Raw genomic sequence first — 13,849 nt, 5'->3', positions numbered from 1 at the left:
ATATGATTATTTTACTGTCAATTTGACAGGTATATATGATTATTGTAATGTCAAATTGTCAGTTATATATGGTTATTTTACTGTCAATTCTCTCTCTCTCTCTCTCTCTCTCTCTCTCTCTCTCTCTCTCTCTCTCTCTCTCTCTCTCTTTCATATTATTCAGAATCTTTTACTGATTATATAAAAGCTTTAACAACACTGTATTAAACTTACAGTTTCAATAGAGGAGATCTGTGTTGTTAAATATATTGAAGACTAATGGCTTTAACCTATTCGATACCAGTCCTTCTCCAGTGATGCATTTTGTCGATGGAGATTCAGAGGAATTTGGAAGAGAAGAGAGAGGAGAGAGAGAGAGAGAGAGAGAGAGAGAGAGAGAGAGAGAGAGAGAGAGAGAGAGAGAGATAAATAATGGATACATTACATATTTTTTCATTTTCATTTTTATTAATTTTTTGAATTTCAAATTGTTTAAATTTAAATTTTTATATATTTTTGCTTTTAGAGAAAAAGTGCATAAATGTTTGTGAGAGAGAGAGAGAGAGAGAGAGAGAGAGAGAGAGAGAGAGAGAGAGAGAGAGAGAGAGAGAGAGAATAAATCAAATGCAAGAGAAGAGATTGATCAACACTGAATGGTTGTCCACTGAGTGGTGAAAGAAAGGGTACATAAATGTATTTGTATGGAGAGAGAGAGAGAGAGGAGAGAGAGAGAGAGAGAGAGAGAGAGAGAGAGAGAGAGAGAGAGAGAGAGAGAGAGAGATCCTCTGGCGTGGCCTGGGCCGGTCGGACGGTCTCTCAAGCATCTCTCTCTCGGGTGTTCGATGGTGCTTGCGAGACGGCAAGTGTCTCAACGACTTGTATGGGGGTACCTGAGGCTGAGGGTATATATTGCCTCCTGCAGGAGGAGGAGGAGGGAGGAGGAGGAGGAGGAGGAGGAGGAGGAGGAGGAGGAGGAGGAGGAGTAGGTTGAGGGCCTCCCGATTTGATGTCGCGGGAGTGTCGATGGGTAATTAAACAGAAGATAAGATATACTAGAGCCACTATACTCCTGAAGGTGGCGCTGAAGGAGGAATGAGGAGGGAGGGTGAGGGAGGGGGGAGGTTGGGGTTATGGGGTGAGGGGGTAGGGGGAGGGGTGTTGGAAGATAGCTTTGCCCTGCCTGCCCTGAATCGGAGGTCTCTCTCTCTCTCTCTCTAAGTGTCTCATGTAAATTATCTTAATGCTCTCTTTTCTCATTCTCTCTCTCTCTCTCTCTCTCTCTCTCTCTCTCTCTCTCTCTAAGTGTGCAAGGATCATGTAAATTACTATTGATGCTTTTAAAATGCCACCTCTCTCTACAGGACCATGTAGTAAACTCAGAGAAAATCTTTTAAGATTTTCAATCTCTCTAATAATAAGTCTTCCTGACTGACCCAAGATTTCCTGAAAATTCTAGTTGGAAAGTTCGATGGCAGTTTGAGCGTTTGTTCCTATCGAAATCCTATAGGATAATATTTTAGGATACTTTCCTGCAGGATTGTGTTCAGGATACTTTTATTCCTGACAGGAATCTCTTTTATTCCTGATAGGAATCTCTTGTCAGTCGGCCATTCTCTTCAGTCAGGCTCAAAGCTTGTGAGTGAGTTGACAAGTTCTTATTTTTGCTTTCGCGGTATTTTAGACTGAAGGACTGCTTTCATTGCTTGCTCATGTAGCCACTAAAGGGGAGAGAGAGAGAGAGAGAGAGAGAGAGAGAGAGAGAGAGAGAGAGAGAGAGAGAGAGAGAGGTAAGTGTCAGATGTCAATATATTTGTTGGTCGAGAGGTAAATATATATATATATATATATATATATATATATATATATATATATATATATATATATATATATATATATATATATATATATATATATATATATATATATATATGTATGTATGTATGTATGTATGTATGTATATACATACACACATAACATACATACAATACAAAAATGCAAAACGCTATAGCATACCCCTCTTGGGTCGTATGACCTTCCACCAAAAGCCTAAACAGTAAACCTGTCAAAAAAAAAAGAATCAGGCAAAAAAAAGCCTTGTCCCCCCACAAGAGAAAAAAAGTGATTACAGTCGGTATTAAAAGTCAGAGCCAAGGGAGTAAGACAATATTTCGCCTGGGATGGAGTGAGTGTCAGGCCCTCGAGGGGTGTAAAAAATTCCCAGAATTTTTCGGCTGTGGCTTCATTTCCACGATCCGCGTCCAGCCCTCCACAGGGGGGGGGGAGCATTTTTGGGGCTGGAAGACTATACTAATATTTCCAAACCCCCCCTCCCCCCCACCTCTACCTCCCCCTACCCCACTATAATCTCCCCTATACCCCAGTTCGTCCTTGTATGGTGTAGATAGATGGATAGGATTTTTTTTGTGGCTGGAAGACTTATAGTGTTTCTAGATCCCCTACCCCAATACCACACCCCACCCCCATCCCCCTAGTGTTTCTAGAACCTCACCCTCCCCCCACCTCCTGCCCTTGTGTTTCTAGACCCCCCCCCCTCACCTTCGTGGTCCTACCCTGTGTTTCTAGATTTCCACCCTCCACACCCCCTCCTACCCTTCCATGAACGCCTCCCTCACCCCCTGAACTCTCCCTCCCTACCCCCAGGGGTTCGTCCCTGTGTGGAATGGATAGATAGATGTTTAACTGTCGTGTCGTTTTGGGATGTTTTTCTTCTTCGTCCTTCCATCCCCACCACCTTTCCCAAACAAATCTCTCTCTCTCTCTCTCTCACTCTCACCTTTCTCTCCCCCCAACCTCCTTCCTCTTCCAGCAGTCAAGATCTCGACACGTGTTTCCAGAGCTAAGGCTGAGAACTGTGGTGAGAAGATAAACACTGGAATTTGTACCTGCAAGGAAGATGCGTATCCTCTCTCTCTCTCTCTCTCTCTCTCTCTCTCTCTCTCTCTCTCTCTCTCTCTCTCTCTCTCTCTCTCTCTGCTGGAGAATGGCATAAGTTGCAAATGTCAGCATTTTTAATTTTTTTTTTATTTTAATTTTTTTTTCTATTCTCTTGCTTCTTGGGTCGTATGTTTGTGTTTAGTCTCCGTAAAAGCGTGAATGCTTAGAGAACAATATGTTCTAGATGCATTATTTTTTTTTTTATGTCGATTGTGCAAGAACTGTTTTGTAAATAACATTGAAGGAAGTCTCATGATAAAAAGGTTACCTAATTGTGTGATTCAGTAGCTTTAAAGTATATAACTCTCTCTCTCTCTCTCTCTCTCTCTCTCTCTCTCTCTCTCTCTCTCTCTCTCTCTCTCTCTCTCTCTACACACAGACACAAACATTTATGTACTTTTTCTCTAAAAGCAAATATATATAAAATAAAAAATGAGCAAACAATTTAAAATTCAAAAAATTAATAAAATGAAAATAAAAATGTGTGATGTATCCATTATTCTCTCTCTCATTTTATAAAATATGACTTTATAAGATCTTAAAAGCATTTAAAAATGCCAGACAAAAATATTGCTGAGTTGCTGTGATAAATATGTACCAAATATGGAGGAGGAGGACTCGAGGAATGTTCCAGTACTGATTCCAGACAATTTCCAGGACTTATTCTGGGATTTTCCAGTTCTTATTCCGGGAATGTTCCAGTACTGATTCCAGACAATTTCCAGAACTTATTCCGGGATTTTCCAGTTCTTATTCCGGGAATGTTCCAGTACTGATTCCAGACAATTTCCAGAACTTATTCCGGGATTTTCCAGTTCTTATTCCGGTCATGTTCCAGCACTCATTCCAGACAATTTCCGGTACTTATTCCGGGCATGTACCAGTACTTATTCCAGACAATTTCCAGTACTTATTCCGGGATTTTCCAGTTTTTATTCCGGGCATGTTCCAGTACTTATTCCAGTACTTACCCAGGCTGTTCCAGTACTTTTTCCAGGCATGTTTCAGTACTTATTCCAGAGCATTTAATAGTGCTTATTCCAGGCATGTTCCAGTACTTAATTCAAGGATTTTCCAGTACTTAATCCAGGCATTTTCCAGTACTTATTCCAAGCATTTTCCAGTACTTATTACTTACTCCAGTCATTTTCCAGTACTTAACAGTATTTATTCCAGGCGTTTTCCAGTACTTGACAGTATTTACTCCAGTCATTTTCCAGTACCTAACAGAATTTATTCCAGGCGTTTCCCAGTACTTATTCCAGGCGTTTTCCAGTACTTAGCCCGGACGTTTTCCAGTACTTATTTGAATGGCAACAAAGAATCCCTCCCAATACGTTAATAATGAAACTACCAGAAAATGTTTGATCATATGTGAAGTGAAGAGGAAAAGAGAGGAGGAGGAGGGGGGAGAGGGAGAGGAAGGGGGGGGGGAGGCGAGGAAGGAGGAATGAAAGTCTGACACCTTTCCTCTGCAAGAGATGGCCAATCCCTGGGGACAAAGATTATACAGTACTCGCCAAAAGTGGTCAGAGAGAGAGAGAGAGAGAGAGAAAAGAAAAGAGAAAATAAAAAAAAGGAAATAAAAAAGGAGAAAATAAAAGAGAAAGCTTCTCAGGAAAAGCATTTTCTTTCCCTCAGCAGGACCTTAAAGGGGGGTGGGGTAGGTAGTAACGGTAGTCTCTCTCTCTCTCTCTCTCTCTCTCTCTCTCGCTTGGCTGCCCCCTTTGTCGTATCCTGCCCATGTCCTCCCCTTGGCCGGGCCTCCTACTGCGCCTTCTGCAGAAGAAGAAGAAGAAGAAGAAGAAGAAGCAGCGAGGGCGTCGGAAGTAATAGTAGTATAGTAATAGTAACTGGTTTTGGGGAACCAGTTCCTAGCCCAGTAGTGGAAGGGTGTTTGTGTGTATGTGTATGTGTGTGTATGTGTTTGTATGTGTATGTATGTATGTGCGTCCCGTCCCGCGTGGCCCGCTTACGGATCTCTTACTTCTTCTTCTTCTTCTTCTTCTTCTTCCTTTACTTCTTCTTCTTCTTCTTCTTCCTTTTTCCTTTACTTCTTGTTCTTCTTCTTCTTCTTCTTCTTCTTCTTCTTCTTCTTCTTCTTCTTCTGTCCAGCAGGAGATGCCAGGAGAAGGAAAGTAACAGTGAGGAGGTTGTGTGTGTGTGTGAGAGAGAGGAGAGAGAGAGAGAGAGAGAGAGAGAGAAATCGTCGAGGGGAACAAAGGGGTCGTTAATTTGGACGCACCCCCTCACCTTCTCTCTCTCTCTCTCTCTCTTTCTCTCCCCTCCCCTCCCCACCCCCTCCCAGCATGGTCGACTGTCTGTAATGTAATATTAATGCACAGGCCACCGTCTCTCTATTCTGCTCTTTTCGTCTGTAAAACAGTTCTCTTTTCAGTTTAGTATGCGTTCTTTTTTTCCCTTCATTGTTATTTCTCATAGCCACCCCACAGTGAGTTCACAAATATTCCAAATCTATGGACCAATCTCAAGTGGGCAGCCACTCGAGGCCAGCCAATCATATTAAGTGTTTCCGCCTCAGCTATTGATTGGTGGGATTTGACTTTGACGGCGCGGCGGCCGTCCCCATTGGCCCGGCGCCGGCCGAGCCCCGCCCCGGGAGGGAACGGCGCGCGCCCGTTGGCCGGCGGCCGCCGTCGCCCCGCCCCCGGATGGCGAGATGTAAAGTTGAGCTTGGTTAGGAAAATGTCGGAAGGCTCAGAGTGCACTCCAATCTCCACTCGCTATCAAGCCAGTGCTATCATATTACTGGAAGGCCCCCAGATCTAAGCTCATTTGCTGGCGGTCCTCACGCGGCATTAACTGTAACGAGGCAGGCCCACCACGCCGCCGCCGCCGCCCCTCCTCCGCCGCCGCCGCAGGAAGAAAGAAAGAAAAAAAAAATAAAGGGGGGGGCCCCTCCGCCTCTATTATAGCTACGACGCGTATCTAACACATGCGGCAGGAGGTCGCGTATACACGTCTCCTTCGTCTTCATCAGCAGGAGCAGTAGCAGGAGCGCCTATAAGGTGGTGGTGGTGGTGGGGCGTTGCAGGAACAGCAACGCAACGAGAGCAGGGAGCAGGAACAGCAGAAGAGGGCGTCTTCTTGTTGTTTTTCTTCTTCTTCTTTTCTTCTTCTTCTTCTTCTTCTTCTTCTCTTCATCTTTTCTTCCTTTCTTTTGCCTGCTTCTTCTTCTTCTTCTTCTTCATCTTCATCTTCTTCCTTCGCCGCCAAGGGCAAGGAAAAGAGAGAGAGAGAGAGAGCGAGAGAGAGAGAGAGAGAGAGAGAGAGAGAGAGAGAGAGAGAGAGAGACACACACACAGCCTGCTGCTGCCCGCAGCACCCAAGTGATCAGGTGCCAGAGCGCTTGTGAGGACGTAACTTCTATCATCCCCACCAGTGTCGCCGCCCGTCGCCCGCCCGCCGCCCAGTGTAACTCTTGACCTGAAGGTGACTCGAGAGTGCCATCGAGTCTGTGATCCATATCTTCGGCGCCAATGAGGAGGTGCGGCGCCCCCTCCTCCTCCTCCTCCTCCTCCTATCCCTCCTCCTCTTACTCCTCCTACTCCTATCCCTCCTCCTCCTCCTCCTCCTCCTATTCCTCCTACTTCTCCTCAACCTCCTCCTCATACCAGGTGTCTCGGCATCGATTGAGCTCGAGGTGACTCTTGACTCTTACAATACTGAGGCTCTTTGTGGAGATCATTTCTTTTGTTATGCACCTTTAGGGCGCCTCTTGATCTGTTTTTGGGGGGCCGGCACTCGAGGATTTTGTCAGGGGGGCCAGAAACCCATCCCCTCCCACCTCGTACTCCTGCTCGTACTTGATAACATACCATTTTTTAATAATAGAAAAAGAAAAAAGAAAGAAAATCTGTGGACGTACCTGAAATTAAAAGTGACTCGTTTTGGGTGAAAAAAAAAAAACCGGTTAAGATTATTTTTTTGTGTAATAATACGCAGAAGGAGGCGAAGACGAGGAAGAACGAGGACTAAGAAGAATAGGGAGAAGAAGAAGGAGAAGTACTGTAAGGGGGGAAAAAAGAAAAGATAAAAAAAGAAAGTCTGTGGACGTAGCCGAAATTACAAGTGGGTGGAAAAACGATTGATGTTTTCTGTGAAGTTTTAAGACGCAGAAGAAGTGGCAGACGGAGAAGAGGAACAAGAACAAGGACGCAGAAGAAGAAGCAGGAGAAGAACAAGAAGTACTGGAAGGTGCTGGAAGGTTGTGCAAATTCAGTGTGAAAAAAAAAAGGTGTGAAAAATAAAAGAAAAGTAGAAGTGTGAAATTTGTAAAAGATTCTAAATCGGGTGACTGTAGGAGGCGCCCTTTGAAGGGATAACAACAATAATAACAGTAACGATTCTGATAACACTAATCATCCGAAGGTCTCAGCGGAGGGCTGGAAGCAAGGGCAAGGGGCATGTCGGGTTAGGTCGTTAGGTCATGAGTGGTGGAAGCCCCAGGACGAATCAGCCCTTCTCCGTGACCTCCCTACTCAGCCCTTTGGACACCCTAGCCTCCACCGTCGACGTTGCAGCGGCGGCAGCGGCAGCAGCGGCAGCAGCGGCAGCAGTAGCGGCAGCAGGAGGGAGGGGCACCGGAGGACTTTGCGGAGGCAGCAGCAGCAGTAGCAGTGCGGTAGCCGCCGCCTCCGTCAGTAGCGGCAGCGGGAATATTACCGGCGGCAGCAGCAGCAGTTCCCTAGCGGCAGCGGCCCAGGGCCTCGTCGCCTCTTCCTCGTCCTCCTCTTCGTCGTCGTCGGCGGCGGCGGCAGCAGCAGCAGCAGCAGCACCGCCGTCGGTCAACGACTTCGCCGCCATGCAGAACCCCTACGGCGTGGGCCCCATGGCTCACATGGCGCAGTTCGGAACGCACTCCACCTACCAGTACTGCAACACAGACCTCTCCCACTATGCCGCCCCGGCGTCCGCCTCCTGGTACGGCACGTCTTCGTCGGATCCCAGATTCGCAAGTAAGTGGTTTTCTCTCTTTCTTTCTTTCCTCCTCCGAACGTTCCTTCGTCGGCGCCTTCGTCAGTACGATCTGTACGAAAAGATGCAAAAAAAAAATAATTTCATTAAAATCATATATATAATCAGATCCCAGATTCGCAAGCAAGTTATTTCTACTTTCCTTACTTCGTCGGCGCCTTCGTCAGTATCTGTACGAAAAGATGCAAAAAACAAAAAAAAAATAATTCATTAAAATTATATATATAATCAGATCCCAGATTCGCAAGTAAGTTATCATTTCTTTCCTCCATTCCTTCGTCGGCGCCTTCGTCAGTATCTGTACGAAAACGTACAAAAAAAAATATTTCATTAAAATTATATATATAGTCAGATCCCAGATTCGCAACTAAGTTATTACTTCTATTTTCCTTACTTCGTCGGCGCCTTCGTCAGTACTATCTGTACGAAAAAGTGCAAAAAAAAAATCATTTAATTAAAATTATATATATAATCAGATCCTACATTCGCAAGTAAGCTATTATTTCTATTTTCCTACCTTCGTCAGCGCATTCTTCTGTATCTGTATCTAGCTGTTTCGGAAATGGTAGAGGAATTCGCTTTGATATGATCATAATCGAGAGAGTGAGTCTTTTAGTTTATGAAAGTATAAATTCAGTTGGAATCGTGCGATTGTAATATATGCCAGATATGTAACTGTAATTAGTAATGTGGATGCTATGTATATATATATATATATATACATATATATATATATATATATATATATATATATATATATATATATATATATATATATATATATATATATACACATATATATATCTCATATATAATATAATTATGCATTTACATGTAGACATTCACAAGTTATTATGTACGTGTATAATATTCGTTTACACGTGTATGGATTTACACGTGAAATTTGCATATGTTGTATATATGTATAAACTACGCATGATGTATATATGCACTTACATGTCATATATATATATATATATATATATATATATATATATATATATATATATATATATACATACACATACAGATAGATAAATAAATAGATAGATACTAAATAGATAAAGTAAGCATGCATATTTTTGACTGGTTACCGCAAGCTCTTAAGCGTGCATGGTAACAGAAAGACTTGAAATATGAATAATTATTTACCCACCGTTAAAGCTCAGATTATTTCAACCCAAGGTTCTGATAGACAGTTTATCTCTCTTGAATTCGTTTCAAATTGTCCTTTTTCCTGAAGATCATGAGATAATTGGTAATTACAAAAAAGGATGCATTGGGGGGCATGAAACGAATGTCGGTGTTAACATACAGTAGTTTTATACTCTAATGTAGATCATTAATCTGTATTATACAAGCAAGCATAGAAGCATCTTTGATAATGCAGAATATCGTACAGAGATTTAAAGTAGTTGGTTATTTATATTTCCCGTTTCGTGGATGCAAGATTGCAAGCAAAATCACACTTCATTATTTTGTTTCATATTTGAATTTGGTTGTGAATTGAATTCTCTCTCTCTCTCTCTCTCTCTCTCTCTCTCTCTCTCTCTCTCTCTCTCTCTTCTCCAGTTTTCCAGTATTTGTGTATATATATATATATATATATGTATATATATTATATATATACATATATATATACATGTACATATATATATTATACAGTATATATATACACATACACATAATGTGTCTGCTGTTAGGTATACCGCGCTGGCTGAGCCAGAATATTCCTCCCAGCTGTCACAAACCGTTATTCGTCCGCCTGTAGCTGATGAAAGGGGAAGTATTATAAAATGGCGTTCCGCTGGGTGATGAAACGAACCTGATTTTTTCTTTTGATAATTTTTTTTCATAATTTTTTTTAAAGGGTGGATTCCGAGATTTCTTATCTTTAAGGTGAACACAAAGATGATTTACTGATAGAAATAGAGGTATACGAGGAAGTATAATCTTTGATACTTTGAGTGTTCTGTGTGGTGCTAAGTAGCCTTGTTTTTTGCATTATTTATGGATTAATTAATTTGAATGTGTCTTTCAGTAAATTTTTATATATATATATAAATATATATTTTTATATATATATATATATATATATATATATATATATAAATATATATATATATATATATATATATATATATATATATATATATATATATATATATATATATATAGACTAAAGTGTCTTTAGTGTGGAAATATGTATATATATATATATATATATATATATATATATATATATATATATATATATATATATATACATACATACATATACATACATGTATCCATGTGTGTGTTATTATAATCAAAGTGAAACGTGATGTAGATATGCACATGTACCACAAGGAAATTAAAATACTGTACCATATTCCTTTTGATACATGTATACACACACAAACATATATATATATATATATATATATATATATATATATATATATATATATATATGTATGTATATATCACTTATTATCCTTAGATGATTTTTAGGCAAATATCCCAGTTTTATCGTAACAAATCATTATATAATTCTATGACTAACTGCCCAGTTTATCCTAATAAATCGTTATATAATTTTATCATTTACCTCCCCACTCTGTAGTAACCGATATTATGGAAAAGATAAGCATATTAATGCTCAATTCATCTTCTACATTTACTGTTCTTTCGCTTTTTGAAAGATCAGTCAGTAAATTGGTTATTGCACTAAAAAAGTATATTGCAAAAATTCTCAAATTCGTGATACGAATCGAAGGTGTACGAGAATGTGAGAGAAATTTCGAGAATTTGTTAGAATTGAAGAGGATTTTCGATCATTTCCCGAATGGTTTCTTCTTCTCCTTATCCTAAATGATCTTCTCCTAAAGAACTTTTGAGAATTTGCGGGAATTTGCGAGAATTTCCTGAACGGTTTATCTCTCCTTATCCTAGGTGAGCTTATGCTTCTGAGGAACTTTCGAGAATTTTCGAGAATTGGTGAGAATTTTCGATAATTTCCCCGAACGCTTTCTTTCTCTCCTTATCCTAAACGATCTTATTCTACTGTGGAACTTTCGAGAATTTGCGAGAATTTCCGAGAATTGTCGGGAATTTTCTGAACGCTTTCCCCCTCTCCTGATCCTAAATGAGCTTACATTCCTAAGGAACTTTAGAGAATTTGCGAGAATTTTCGAGAACTCGTGAGAATTTTCTGAACGCTTTCCTCCTCTCCTTATCCTAAATGATCTTATCTTCCAAAAGAACTTTCGAGAATTTGCGAGAATTTTCGAGAATTATGTGAACGGTCTATCTCTCCTTATTCTAAATGATATTCTAAATGATCTTATTGTCCTAAAGAACTATCGAGAATTTTCGAGGATTTTTAAGAATTTTCGAGAGTTTGCGAGAATTTTCTGAATGGTCTCTCTCTCTCTCTCTCTCTCTCTCTCTCTCTCTCTCCTTATCCTAAATGATCTTAGTCTCCTAGGAAACTTTCGAGAATTTGCGAGAATTTTCGAGGATTTTTAAGACCGTGTTCTCCTAAACTCCCAAGCAAAGGAAAATGAATATTTAAGGATATTTCATAACTCCCAAATTCCACCATCTTAGCAGGACCGCGGTCCCAAATATCCGTTCACGGAATTAGAACGCTAGGTTGCAAATGCGGAATCCTCAACCTTGCGTTTAGGTTTTGCGTTTAGGTTTAGCGTTTAAACGTTGAATCCTTCGTCGTGGAGAAGCAGAGAGACTGGAATATATTAGGAATCTGATTGGCGTATCTTCATAATATAAAGGGTATAATTTTAGTTTTTACGGCGCAAGGTTACGTAGCGAATATTATCTATACCGAATGTCTTTCACTGCAATACAGTAGTGTAATATGAAGATAAAAATGCCCATAAAACGCTGTTTGAATGCTGCAACCATATATATTTCGAGTACTCCTTCTGTGTTCCCGTTCGCTGGTAATATTATAAACAAAGCTTCGTATATATACTCTTTTGTAACGCGTCATCTGTCCGTATTTTGCCGGTGAAGAAAGCGCTGAAAATATATATATTTGCAGCGTTCAAATAGTGTAATGTGGACCTTTTATCTTCATTATTTAAATTTTTTTATTTTTATCTTGTCACAAGAAATATGATGTAAGGAAATTCTTGTTTATGTGCGATTACTGTACTACAATAAATTTCATTCTCAGTTATTCAGAAATTTCCATTGTTGTCATAAATTGTTATGATTGATTCAGAAATTTCCGCTGTTGCCATAAATTATGTTATGATTGATTCAGAAATTTCCGCTGTTGCCGTAAATTATGTTAGGATTGATTCAGAAATTTCCGCTGTTGCCATAAATTATATTTTATTAAAAAATTTCCGCTGTTGCCATAAATTGTTATATTTGATTCAGAAATGTCCGTTGTTGCCATAAATTACGTTATAATTGATTCACAAATTTCCGTTGTTGCCATAAATTACGTTATAATTGATTCAGAAATGTCCGTTGTTGCTATAAATTACGTTATAATTGATTCAGAAATTTTCGTTGTTGCCATAAATTATGTCATGACTGATTCAGAAATTTCCGTCGTTGCCATAAATTACGTTATAATTGATTCAAAATTTCCATTGTTGCCATATATTGTGTTGTAATTGATTCAGAAATTTCCGTTCTTGCCAGAAATTACGTTATGATTGATTCGGAAATTTCCGTTGTAGCCATAAATTGTTATGATTGATTCAGAAATTTCGTTGTTGCCATAAATTGTTATAACTAATTCAGAAATTTCCGATGTTGCCTTAAATTTTCGTAATCGCACCTTGTTATTCAGTTCTTCCGAAATATGAACCCATATATATCAAATAAGTGACTTATTTTTTATATATATATCAAATAATCAACTCATTTGTCATCTTCTGAGTGATGTGTCATACATTATGCAAATTTTGCTAAAATTTCAAAAAGATGAAATTGTTATCTTTTGAATAATATGTACTTTATGCAAATTATATTTTTTCATTTCGTAATAATGGAATGATCTTTATTACGCCACAGTGCTCTAAGAAGCATATATACTTATCGTAATGAATATTGATTTGAAAATAAGATCATAACATTGCTTATAAAGATCGAATTCGTTTTAACTGTCTTCGTCATAACGGTTCGACCGTACGGTGATCCCGAGTTGCTTGAGAAAGCAGTTGTTATCAAAATGTAATTGAGTTTTGCCTTTGTCAGGAAATCGCAAGAAATGCCTGTTTTGTTCACAAAATGCCTTGTTGAAAGAATTACAAGCACTTTCGATTAAAGAAACACAATTACACCGGTTGCTTGTATTCCCGAGTTGCTTGAGAAAGCAGTCGTTATTAAAATGTAATTGCGTTTTGCTTTTGTCAGGAGACCGCAGGAAATGTGCCTGGTATGATTTCATCTCTAATTTGTACTGATAAAGGCATTCAAATGCTGTCGGTTACAGGAAAACAATTACAACAATTGCTTGTAGTTCCGAGGTGCTTGAGAAAGCAGTCGTTATCAAAATGTTTTTAAGTTTTGCTTTTATCGGGAAATCGTAAGAATTATTTCTTGCTTGCTTTCTTAATCAGTTTGCCCTGTTAGTAGAATTACAAGCACTTTCGATTGCAAGAAAACAATCGCATCGGTTGCTTGTATTCCCGAGTTGCTTGAGAAAGCAGTTGTTATTTGAATGTTAGTGAGTTTTGCTTTTGTTAGGAAATAGCAAGAAACGTGCCTGCATGGTGTATGTTCATCGCTAATTTGTATTGATAAAAGCATTCAAGTGTACGACAATTGCTTGCAGTCCCCAAGTTGCTTGAGAAAGCAGTCGTTATCAGAATGCTATTTAGTTTTGCTTTTTTGAGGAAATCGTGAGAATTATGTCCTGTTTGTTTTCATAATCAGTTCACCTCGTTAA

The 13,849-nt window shown here is 39.5% G+C and overlaps 1 protein-coding gene across 1 annotated transcript in view; it reads left to right on the top strand.

The window, feature by feature from the left end:
• The first annotated feature begins 6,436 nt into the window (after positions 1-6,436).
• The window catches only part of LOC136841384 (homeobox protein Nkx-2.4-like), an 80,720-nt gene continuing 73,307 nt past the window's right edge, over positions 6,437-13,849 (top strand). The window contains exon 1 of the mRNA XM_067108295.1: positions 6,437-7,913. Coding sequence (XP_066964396.1) covers positions 7,385-7,913 — 529 coding nt within the window. The 5' untranslated portion in view covers positions 6,437-7,384. The remainder of the gene's footprint in view (positions 7,914-13,849) is intronic.

Source organism: Macrobrachium rosenbergii, chromosome 9, assembly GCF_040412425.1.
Source record: "Macrobrachium rosenbergii isolate ZJJX-2024 chromosome 9, ASM4041242v1, whole genome shotgun sequence".
Classification (NCBI taxonomy): Eukaryota; Metazoa; Arthropoda; class Malacostraca; order Decapoda; family Palaemonidae; genus Macrobrachium; species Macrobrachium rosenbergii.
Note: the sequence above shows the minus strand (reverse complement) of the source record. Positions and strands in the feature narration are given on the sequence as shown.